The sequence below is a fragment of the Tachypleus tridentatus genome, chromosome 8 (genome assembly GCF_004210375.1).
Source record: "Tachypleus tridentatus isolate NWPU-2018 chromosome 8, ASM421037v1, whole genome shotgun sequence".
Lineage (NCBI taxonomy): Eukaryota > Metazoa > Arthropoda > Merostomata > Xiphosura > Limulidae > Tachypleus > Tachypleus tridentatus.
Genome location: NC_134832.1, coordinates 103,939,871 through 103,952,554, shown reverse-complemented (window position 1 = coordinate 103,952,554; position 12,684 = coordinate 103,939,871). Strand labels below are relative to the sequence as shown.

Genomic DNA, 12,684 nt, shown 5'->3' with positions numbered 1-12,684 from the left:
TTTGCATTTTTTTTTCAAAAAAGAATTTTTGCAAGAAAGTTATAAATCTTCATGAAGTATTGGATTCACAAGTAGCAATCTTGGCTTTTCCTATCATTAACTGTCAGGCTTTATACAATACTGTAACCTCAGGAGGAACGTAAGGATATTTAAGTCTCGCCCATCTTTCAAAGCAAAATCAATCATATTGGATATCGTGAAAGATGAACCGTGCAGTGTGTACACTCGCGTGCTTTCGACTGGACTCCATTTTCATGATTTTCTTAGTCTCTGAGATATCATTCTACCTCTGTTGGAAAGACTTTTCTCCTACTTCGCAGATCATATCCAGCTTTATAGTTATGTTTCCTCTTTAAAATCTCCAGCTATTGTCTGGATTGTTTTATTTAAGATTAATCGAAACGAAATTATCGATACTCAAACGTTTGATCTTTAATCTTTTTTTTTCTTCCTTTTTTCCCTCCATAATAATTTGCTTGTTAGTAACAGTTCTAGAAACAACCCAGGAATTATTTATGTAGTTTATATTTCCATACAGATTATGCAGAACTGCAGGGATGTCCCCCGCTGGTACAGGGATAAGTTTACGGATTTACAATCCTAAAATCAAGTGTTCTATTCCCCTCGATGAGCCCAACAAATAGCCCGATGTGCCTTTGCCATAAGACAAACACACACACACTATAGTGATTGTTAATTTACTGTTAACCAGAACAAGAGAACTTGGAATTCAACAATAATTAATTTCCATTACACATTTCGCTAACAAACTTTAATGTAATAAAGTTTTTATATGCAAGTTTAATAGACCCGCTAGGTCAAGATACACATGCCTAATCATACTTTAAAAGAACGATTAGTATGCGCTGATTCAGGAAGGATCACCACGGGCGATATGTTAAGTGTCGATATATTTGATTCACGGTAATTCCTTAACCATTCGACAGTACAGTGTCGCCACGAGTAGCTCATGACTAGTGAATATATTATTGCCCTTTCCGAGTAAATACATTCGTACGAAGAGATTGTTAAACGATGTATAGGGTAATGGCGCAAAATTTCAAAATATAGTGCCTTCAGTTTTCTGCGTGAAAGTGAAAAGAAACTCACATAGAAATGGGTTTAACAATAAAGTAAAGCCATGAACCTAGTATCCAAAATTCCGTTGTTATGACACTTGTTGCATCTACTAGTACTAGAAGCATGATGACAAATTAAGATCTGAAGATGAGAAAAACTTTCCAGCAATACTTCGAAAAGAACAGATTTTTCATGAAAAAGATGGCCGAAGAAACAGGAATCACAGCAGTCTTCATCGGAAAATATTATTGAGGTCCCCTGATGTAGATCCAAAGGTTTTCTGTCCTTTATCCTGTTGTCTTGGAAACAGACGCCCACTTACAGTGTAGTGTCTGTAGAGAGTCTGACAAGATATGTAGTTTAAGATTGATCTCGAAGTCCTTTGCAGAAGCTTGCTACAATGAAAATTGCGGTGTCTGGCTTCAGTATCACAGCCATCAAGTTGAGGACGATTAACAATAGTGGAAGTAGTTGCAAAGGCAGTATGAGACTTAAAACATCGTTCTTATAAAGTGTGATTAGCCCTCGATAATCTTTATTGATTGGTTTGTTTTGTTTTGAATTTCGCGCGAAGCTACGCGAGGGATATCTGCGCTAGCCGTCTCTAATTTTACAGTGTAAGACTAGAGGGAAGGCAGCTAGTCATCAACACCCACCGTCAACTCTTGGATTACTGTTTTACCAACGAAAAGTGGGATTGACTGTAACATTATAACGCATCCACGGCTGAAAGGGTGAGCATGTTTGGTGCGACGGGGATTCGAACCCGCAACCCTCGGATCTTTATTGAAGCATTATGACAGTAATCACGTTCACTCTGCTAAATATTTTCTATTTTGACGTACAAATCCATACGTAGAATTGAGTGTCTTGGTGATAAATAGTAATTTGTTGATCTAAAATTGTAATTAAAGTAAATCATGGCGAACTCATATAATACAAAATATTACCTCGTCAAGAACTTCTTTAAAAAATCGCGTATTTTTAATACCGTTTTTAGCTTTAAAAAATTATATGGGTTCTGTGAAATGAAAGTCTGTTTAAATTTTCATAGTGTTTCTTATTTTCTTCCAAATCTCACGAAACCTCTTTAGTGATTTGAACAAATAAATATAAAAAATATAAAACCATTTTTAGAAACGTGCAATATGGAGCAAACACTACAAAGTAGTCAAACTTGTGATCGAGGCTAAAGTTAAGTTGTTGTTTTTTCTAATAGTGAATTGCATGTTTTTGTTTGTTTTCTTTCACTTGTAACTTAAACAAATCACATGAAAACCTTCAAGGTTTTAATATTATTAATATATTCCTCAATTCTGCCTCGTTTCTAACTTAACGTTGTTTACATTTTGTTCCAGAAATGTTGTGGCCCATTCAGTTTAAAATTTAAAATTCGTTTTGAAATTTGCTAAATAAATCCAAATTAAATACAATATGAACAGTAGATGATTATTAGTCATTCCCACGCCTCCTAGTGGCCCATCAGTAAATCGGGTTTCGATATCCGCGGGCAACAGAGCACGGATAACCCATTGTGTAACGTTGTGTTTAACAAGAAACAGAAAAGAAAAATACATGATTACATGTTGTTTTCTAGACGTGTGTAGTTTTTGGTAAAGGAATTTTCGAAAATGAAGATTATACGAGCAGACTTGCAGTTACAAAATAATTGAACATGAAGTTCTTAAACAACAAAATTAGCCAATCAACACTCTTCGTTGACAAGCTCTTAAACACATTAGAATGAAAACACTGAACCCGAAAGTTCTTCAGTAATATTGTAAGATTAGACCTGGACAATATTAATTGAATCAATCGTGTTAAGAAAGAAGGCGGATTATTTCTTTTTAAGGTTGGCTTATTGGAGATTATTGTCTTTTATCATAGTGATCAAAAATTGTTAAACAAAGCTAAATGAGATTTGTAGACAAGATTCAAATAAGCTACGAAACTTTAGATATGTTCCTTGGGTTTAGTTTTGATAAAAGTGAATCAATGATCAAAATCCCAGTTAAGACTAACAGTTGAAAGAAAGATATAACTGCTCTCCAAGTAAAGAGCCGATAAGTACCTTACTGATCTAATGAAAATAATCTCCCCACTTTGGTGAACAGCGCCATCTGTAGCTGCCTTTCCATGAAGATTATATTATATCCGTGATATAATACACATATATGTTAGCATTTTAGTGTTTATTCAAATTGCTTAAGTAGGCCTATTTAAATTATCAACTTATTCATTACTTTGGAAATAAATTTGTATCAGTGTTTCTATATTTTCTTTTATTTCAAACTAACTCTTAATATAAAAGTACAGTGTATTATCTAATATAATGCACTATGTCTCATTAAAAGAGTTTTTCTTGTCCCCCGCTGGGATAGCGGTAACTCTTCGGATTTACAACGCTAAAATCAGGGGTTCGTTTCCCCTCGGTGGACACAGCAGATAGCCCGATATGGTTTTGCTATAAGAAAACACAACACAAAAAGGTTCTTAGAATTCATGTGCAACATCCTTGACAATGTGCAACCCTGTGTATAACAAAACCACAGCTCACGCAAAATCACGCTTGCAATATAGAACCAATGGTGCGTTACAAGAGGCCCGACATGGCCAGGTGGTTAAGACTCTCGACTCGTAATCTGAGGGTCACGGGTTCGAATCCCAGTCACATCAAACATGCTCGCCCTTTCAGCCATGGGGCTTTATAATGTGACGGTCAATTCTACTATTCGTTGGTAAAAGAGTAGCTCAAGAGTTGGCGGTGGGTGGTGATGACTAGCTGCCTTCTCTCTAGTCTTACACTGCTAAGTTACGGACGGCTAGCGCAGATAGCCCTTGTGTGGCTTTGCACGAAATTCAAAACAAAGAAACAAGAGTAACAATCAAATCGCACTTATCGATTATCGTAACCCAAAAGTTGGTGCTATTGATTAGATTCATTCCCCCTAGTCTATCAATTCACAGTTAGGGACGGCTAGCCCTTGTGTGTAGCTTTTGTGAATATCTGTAACAACCAAACAAAAGCAACAAATGTATGTATAAATATTTTATTGATGTAGTTTTAAAAAATTAAAATTTTAGTAATCGTTGACTGATTCGTTAGTTTTAACGAAATGTTTTCTCTTCTTACAGTTTGTTCTGTTGGAACGTACAAATCTTCAGTTGGAAACAGCAGGTGTAGGTCCTGCCCTCTTCACAGCTCTGCCCTCTATAAAGGTTCAATCGAATGTACATGTGACGAAAGATATTACAGAGCTCCCACGGATTTGAAAGACGCCCCGTGCTCACGTACGTATTTATATTTCATTAAAGAAAAATTAAGTCACATATCATTATCAGTTTTTATTTACTCTGAGTCAACCTAGTTGACCTAGTCAACAACAGCAATAGTGTCGAATATTTTTTTACAAAAATATTTAAGGTATTAACATATATAATTAAAACTGGCAGTGCCACGTACCTAATACAGTTTGTTTGTTTGGAAATTTCGCACAAAGCTACTCGAGGGCTATCTGTGCTAGCCGTCCCTAATTTAGCAGTGTAAGACTAGAGGGAAGGCAGCTAGTCATCACCACCCACCGCCAACTCTTGGGCTACTCTTTACCAACGAATAGTGGGATTGACCGTCACATTATACACCCCAGGAGCTATTTACGCCTATGTTAGCTATTGGATTCAACTAAAGTGGTAACAGGCAATGAAAAAAGAAAGTATTATAGAAGAAAAAGTAGAATTGGAGTCGTGTAACGCATGAACTTTTGAGAAATCGAGCGTGACCGACCGACACTAAATTTTATGATTATGATAGTGAGACGTGTGTTGTTTGGTTTCGCTACATACACACGGAGCAGAGCTAATTATATTCAAGGCTATGTTGACTTATATATACTTGTCTGTTTCTCTAGCTACATATCGTGTTTTGTATTAATAGATAAACTATTAGAATCTGATTACAATGTGGCTTAACAGCTAAGTTTTGCTAAATTCTTGTGTTTTTTGTTATTTTTTAAATTAAAACTTATATCAACCATATGATTCATATCTCTCTCAGAACCGCCATCAGTTCCTCAGAATCTTTCGGTGAGTTTTGTTGACCAATCAACGGTCATTTTAACTTGGCAGCCACCCAGAACATCTGGAGGCCGAAATGACACCACTTATCGGTTGACTTGTGACGTATGTGGGCATGGTGTATCATATGTACCTTCCCAAATGGGTTTTAGTGAAACTAAAGTCACAATATCAGGTCTAAACCCTGTTACAACTTACCGGTTTCAGATATATGCTGAAAATGGCGTGTCTAGCTATAGTGAAAGCCAGTTTGTTGAAAGAACAGTAACAACAGCTGCTTCAGGTGAGTTCTGTTAGGATTATTTAAATATTATATTCGTTCAGTTTTTAAATTAAGAATCTTGCATGTTTTCACTTACCAACTAATAAAATTTGTTCTGTTTATGTATGTGATTTTGTAGTCGATATATATCTGATGGCTTCTATGTCAAACGTACAGGCACAATAGTATGTAACTGTCCAATGTACACCTATAATAAGCTTTGTTTGATATCACAGTGTTAAAACACTGTTTTAGGCCAGTAACAACAGATTTTCTGTATACCTGTTAATATATGCTTGAACTACTGTTATCATTTTTTAGACGAAGACTAAACACTTAGTGACAGTTAGCACGTTTCTCAGAAACAGCTTGTTCTGCTTATATTATAAAAATGCATAAAACACAGTTAATGTTTCTTATAAATCATTTTTGTCAGAGCAGATAAAAAATGCATTTTTTTACACTGATAACACAAATTTCACTAAATAAACTAGAGCTTGTTGAAACATTTATAAGGTTATTGCTAGAACAAAAATAGGAACACTTAAACCTTCTTGAGCATGCCATAACTTATAGATAGAATAATTTGATTGACACTGTAAAAAAAAAATAAAGTTTAAGAAATACAGTGTTATCTTTCATTTGCAGTGAACTTCATGAGACATTGAATAATTATGTTAAAGAAGTGCATCAGATAAGTAATTTATGCTCTAAAAGTATTTGGCACTGTAGTCTTTGGTGTAATTTGTGTTATATATTAATTATTATGACAGTGATAGAGATTGTAAGGAAGTGCACAAAACCATGACAGAATATTGGGGCAAAAAGACCTTAAACAGTAAAGTTTCAGTTCAAACAACACTTTAATACCTTTAATATTGATTGTCAATAATGTAGAAAAAAGTAAGATACTTTAGACTCCACTACAAGTAATTCTAGGTAATAGGATGAAGCCAAAATAGGTGTTTTTAGTTTGAGTAAATAATATCTACAGTATCAGTCCTTCATTACTTTTTTATGATTCTTATTTACAGGTTTTTAAATTCCCAACTTTTTATTTATCTTTTTGTAAGTTGGACCTAATAATACTTTAAATGTTTGTTATTTGTAATAATCAGTATACTAGCAGTGTAGTAACTCGTGTTACAGGTTTGCTATACGTAATAATTAATGTACTAGTGTAGATGCAGTACCTCATGCTTTAGAGGTAAATGTAGAATTCTGTATTCAAGTGTGTTAGGTGCATTAACATGTATTTTTGACATATGTGTTATATGATGCAATATTTGTCTCAGAGCTGCATTCAATTTTGTAAGTTGACCCCTAGAACTAGTTCAGTACAGACTTAGAGATAAGTGGAAGTTTTAGACTGTTGTCTTTCTGTTTGTATTGTTTACCCCTATCATGATATGTTGAGAGGTAACTATGAGATTTAATCCATTAACTGTTTTTTTTGCAAATGTTTACTTGATCCAGTGCATTGTGAAAACTAAGTGGGAAGATCAGGTTTATTACGTTTTATTTTGTTTTTGTTTGAAAAGTAGCTGGAAGATTTCAACTACTCATTCTTCTTTTTTATTGATTTGTAAGGTTATTGAAAGGTAATTGGAAGCTTGAGATATTAATACTTGTTTTCCTCATTTACACAGTCTACCATGTGTCTATCAAAGCATCCTCATTAGTTAATAATGTCAGAGTGTTATCTGTAAAAAGTGCAGTTGTTGTCCTTGCCTGGGATCCCCCAGAAGATCCATACATTCAGACGGAGATTTATGAAGTTCGTTACTTTGTACATGGACAAGAGAATAATTCATCTTCAGTTTTAACTAAGAAACCAGAGTCTTCATTGACTGGATTGATGTACAAGACTAAGTATGGCTTTCAGGTGTGTGGTTTGTGGTTCAGTTTTATGGTTATCAGTTGTTTTATTCTCTAAATTTTTTATATGTTATTGATGTTGCTTGTAGTTCATTTAGAATTAATATAACTTGTAAAGATTTATTTGTATATATATATGTACCTTTTGAAATGTCTCTTAGGTTTGCTTCAGTTCATTAGAAAGTATTGCTTATCCTACTCTGTTTAACTTAATTCATCAATGTTTTTAAGGTTTAATTTTTGATATATTATAAAAATATACTTTGCATGACAGTTAATTCAGTAAGTGGTACTAACAATAGCTCAACTATAAATATGAAATAGTTGTAAATGCTTTAAATGTTTTCATTATTCTTTATATGTTAATCTTGAAAACTATAGTTTAAGTAAGCTGGAAAATATGTTGTTTGTACTTAAAGTGCTCTTTCTTTTACTTTGTCAGTTTTGTGTTACATGTTTTAATATCACTGACCATTTTAAAGTTGTATTTCACATTTTTGTACATGTTGTACTGTGTTACATCAGTTTTGTTGTTTTGTTATGTAACTTTTATCTGACACTTACTTGCACAGGTCAGAGTCAAAACTATTCATGGCTGGGGAGAGTACAGCAAGCCTATTTATACAACTACTGGTCAACTAGTTGATAGCACAGGTATATTTATATTTATTTAAGTTTATACTCGGAGTTTTCAACATCATACTAGTTCAACAAACTATGCAGTTTTAAACAAGACTCAAGTGGTATTTCACAGTGACAGAAATTGTGTAATTATAAGTAAGTTAGCATAGTAAATATTACTATTAATTGTGACATGTAGATTTTGTGAGATTATACTTATAATTAACAAAGCAAAATATTACATTAATGTAATTTGAAGGTGATGAAACTGAGCATTAATGCCATGTTGTTATGTAAGACTAGTTTCAATAATGACCTCATGGATTTCTTTACTGTTGTTGTTGTGCAGTTTCACTTTTTTTATTTCAATTTCAAGATCTCAGTTCCAGGGAAGTGCTCTACCAAATAAGTTAAGGGCTTTATTTCACTAATACTTACTAGTAAGGCCCTTATTAGCATTTAAAACTACCACAGTTTTTTCTTCCAAAAACAAGGCTCATATTTTTGCCTCTTTTCGGTAATGTAGGATTGCACTGTGTTGAGAATTAATTTTTCTTTAAGTAATTTTTGCAACTTTTGGAAGGATTTAAACTTGACATTTCTTGTACTACAAGCATGTGCTCTACCAACTGAGCTAAAATGCCAACTTACCATCAGCTTAATTACATTGAATATAGTTTAATTAGTGAAAATGAAATATTGCTACATGAACAGTCCAAGCTGGTAAAAGTAAAAAGCTGTTTAATTATAAGAAATGTAATTACACATTGCATTTTCCTGAGCATTTCTATCTTACATTTCTTCATTGATAGCCTAATATGGATTTTTAAATCTACCTTTTGTCTGCACTACTTCAGATAAGATTTTTGGTTCATTACTAAGACACATTAGTTAGGCTGGACAATGACATTGTCAAAATTTCTCTGAAATAAACTGTGCCATTTTTTTCCAGTACAAAAATTTACTAGTATAGTACTAAATGTCTAGCCTTACAAAGTATCGAGACTGTTTTGGTATAAGACAGGTGATGAAGCATCATGGTGTATATCATGTTATTTTCATCATACAATTTCAGTTATTTTTATTACAGATTTATAATTGGAGTTAAATAAGATCTGCTATCTCTCACTTATAATATCACTGCCACAGGTTTATATCAAGTAAACCTCATATTCTATTAAAATAGCATGAAATGTGGCTGCAATTAGTTAAGCATTAGTGGAAGGTAGTCTCATATATTAGTAATATAGGCATTTCAACTAGAACTTGGGAGTTGTAACAGACCTGGTGTGGCATGCAACAGACAGTGTGTACTTGAAAAACTATTATGTATTCTTTTTAATGTCAGAAATATCACAGAGTGTCATGTGATAAAAACATCATTTAAATAAATGAAAACTTAAGAAAGAGTGGGATTTGAATCTATGTCTCTACTTACCAGATAAAATTAAATTTCTCTTTATTGTTTTCTAGAGAAAAAAATGTTTCAATAAGAAGTGTAGAGCTAAGTACTTAAAAGCCATTAATAATAACCTGTTTTCAGTTAGTTAACCTTCAGATATAATCTTAGTAATAGTTATATGTTTCATTATACATTACATCTTAACAAGAATAATGTTTCAACTAGCATCTGTGTTATACATTATAGGAATAAATTATGGTTTATTTAAGGAAGAAAAAAAACAACACAAGATTAACCACTATTTTATTGTATGATATAAACTTACTTAATTAGTTTTGTATATTTTCTAATCATCAGCTTATATAGAAGAAGATGAAGATGAAGTGCAGGTGCGCATCATAGCTGGAGCAACTGTTGCTGTGGTTGTCTTGGTTGTAGTGATAGTTGTTATGATTGTCTTGTACATTAGAAGGTATTTATATAAATATATTTATTAATTATCATGAAGTGATTGCATATTAGAAAGTAGTTTTCTACACAATATTTTTTTTTTACAACTAGACCTTTATATAACAAGTGTTAGCCTTCATTATCACCTTATAAAGTAGCAGGAAATTTGTGTTTTATAATAGGTAGAGTTATTATTCATTTTAATGGACAAATGTGTCAGAAGTATATATGTTTCTGTTATATTTGTTGTAGACATTAAAATATATAATCTTTATATGTTAAATTAAAAAATATGATCTAGCATGAGAGACATGTGGAAAACAAAGCAAAGAAACATATTTACTAATGAGTTGTACAAGAAAATAACCATACAGTGTTAGGAATGAAATACAAGGGCATGAAATTAAATTATAATTATTTCTTCTGTTGCTAAAGAATTCTTATTAAGATGTAAAACAAATGCTAATGTGTTTTGTTTTTATTTATGAAAGTAAAGAATTATTTACTTCATTATCTTCATTTCCTATTTAGGAAACATGTTTAAAAGTTGTTTTCTTTTATAAGTTTAGCTTAGAAGATAACAGCTTAGTGTTTTTAAAGATATTCATTAAACTTACTGTAAACTTTTACTAATTTTGATAAAACTATTTTTGACAGAAGTTCTGATGACTATAACAAAAAACAGCCAAGTGATTGTGACACTCTTGACTATGGTACTGGCGAGGGTAAGAAATGTAAGGATTAAATTTTTATTTTTTCCATCTTTCAGATTTACACAGGCCTCCCAGTAAAACCTTTAAAATTTATAAAAACAATGTTTTTCTTTCTTCTCCTTTATTTCTCTTATTTTTGATTTTGTGTTCTTGTTATTATCATAAGCATCCAATACAGAACCATGGAAACATAACAGACTTGCAAAACTTTTTATGGACTAATAACTTAGACCTCTTTATCAGTATTATTAAAACTTGTATGATAATTTCTGTAATCACATGCAAAGTAATGGATTTATTCATGGAACCTTTACAGATGGACATAGAAATTCCCATGTATTGTTAATCAAATGTGTATTATTTATGTATATTTTACTCAATATATTTAAGAAGGAGAACCCATAAAATAATCTTTATTTTTGCAATAGCTCTCTGTGCAGCCTGTTTAAAATTTAAAAATTAAATTTTCAGTTATATTTAAACAGTAGTTAACAAATAATGTTGTTGTTATCATTCTAGGTGTATTTTGAAGAACCTCAAATTGTATGTTCTGTAACAATAAAGTATATATAATGAATACTAAATAACAATGAATTCATTATAATTAGTTCTAATTTCTTTTAATGAACAGCAAGGTGAGTTAGTAAAGTGTTGTCAGGCTTCCGAGTTCAATATTTTGAGTTCTAAATTGATCAAAGTCTGTAAAAATTGCTGGTACTTTAGTAATTTAGTAGGAGTGGCAAAACTGAATTCTATAGAAATGTTTTATATATCATAAAATAAAAGTGATTCTTATAGCACTAAGTTGAAAGGCTTGCTTATTCTAATGGTGGTGGTTAGGACTATAAATTGTGACTTATTGGCACTGGTGAAGAGTAGAATAATGCACATACATATATAAAACTTGAGGGTTGTAACAGACTTGGTATAAGATTGGATATTAAAGATTTCTTTTTTCTTTAAAGCAATATTGTAAAATAAAGTTTAAACATCCAAATTATTAACAGTCAAATTTAGTCACCTAACTGAAAACAGAATTTATCATCAGCATCACTCACACAGGTGAAAGGTCAGTAGGGTTGCTTGTGAAAACTCTTTTCTTGAGCTCTTTCAAACTGAAGCTTTTCTATTAATGGCTGCTGATAGAACATGCTTTCCTTCCTTTGACAGTAGTTCCGGGTTTAGAACATCCTCCAATCGTTCCTACTGCTGGAAGTAAGTATCTACTTCTCTTAACTCTGGCTTTCTCCTTCACAGCTAAGCTTGTAGCTAGTATAATATAACTGATTACAACCGTAAAGTAAAGTAGTTTATCACATAATGTTACCTGTGTAGAAATTTTAACATACAAAAACCACAAAGTGATTGTTATCACTCAACTGGAAATGGTAAAGTATCTGATGTTGATTGGTTAAAGGATTATTGAGACATATTTAATTACTTAGATGTTTACTACAGTGTATAATTTATGTAAAACTTTATTGCTTATGTTAATGAACCTTTTTGGTTGTATCAGTATTTCAATAACTCTCTCTCTCTACTTTTCATAGTGACTACTCTCCTTTTTACTCATTGTGGTGGTCCAAGAAGTTACATTGATCCACATACTTATGAAGATCCCAACCAGGCAGTTAGAGAATTCGCTAAAGAGATAGATGCTTCTCATATCACCATAGAAGCCATCATTGGAGGAGGTGAAGGTTTTGTGCATTACTATGTAGAGTATATTAGTGGGCTACACAATAAAGTAAATAAATTAGGTTTCACAGATTGTTACTGAAATAATTACCAGGACAGATCAGTAGTTTCTACTTATCTAGAAGCCATATGTAGGAGATTTAAAAGCTACATTTTTCTTGTACAAATAGTACAAGAGCAATCTGTGGAGTGGAAAAGTGTTTAATATGGGAACAGATATTCTGTACATCACCCTAAAAAATACTATTTCATTTAAGTGTTTAATTTGGTTCAAATAGTCTCACAAAATCACAAAACAAACTATCAGGATAGGAGATACATTTTATTATGATACAGATGCTTTCCTAATTATTATAAAAATTCTTGTTGTGAAAAACACCATTTTAATGTTTGAGTGTTTATTAAGGAGGTAAATGATTCTGATATGCTCCTATAAACTATTATTTGGGAAGCAACTACTATTAGATAAGTATTATTCTTTCTATTATAAAGAACAAACAAAAGTG

The 12,684-nt window shown here is 32.2% G+C and overlaps 1 protein-coding gene across 4 annotated transcripts in view; it reads left to right on the top strand.

The window, feature by feature from the left end:
• Positions 1 to 12,684, top strand: part of LOC143223109 (ephrin type-A receptor 4-A-like) — a 134,785-nt gene that overhangs the window by 111,298 nt on the left and 10,803 nt on the right. For 2 of the 4 annotated variants that reach the window (XM_076450582.1, XM_076450581.1), the window contains exons 4-11: positions 4,216 to 4,371; positions 5,135 to 5,437; positions 7,066 to 7,301; positions 7,867 to 7,948; positions 9,675 to 9,789; positions 10,425 to 10,501; positions 11,651 to 11,695; positions 12,031 to 12,174. In XM_076450582.1, coding sequence (XP_076306697.1) covers positions 4,216 to 4,371; positions 5,135 to 5,437; positions 7,066 to 7,301; positions 7,867 to 7,948; positions 9,675 to 9,789; positions 10,425 to 10,501; positions 11,651 to 11,695; positions 12,031 to 12,174 — 1,158 coding nt within the window. The remainder of the gene's footprint in view (positions 1 to 4,215; positions 4,372 to 5,134; positions 5,438 to 7,065; positions 7,302 to 7,866; positions 7,949 to 9,674; positions 9,790 to 10,424; positions 10,502 to 11,650; positions 11,696 to 12,030; positions 12,175 to 12,684) is intronic. The other 2 variants (XM_076450584.1, XM_076450583.1) reach the window with 1 other exon arrangement.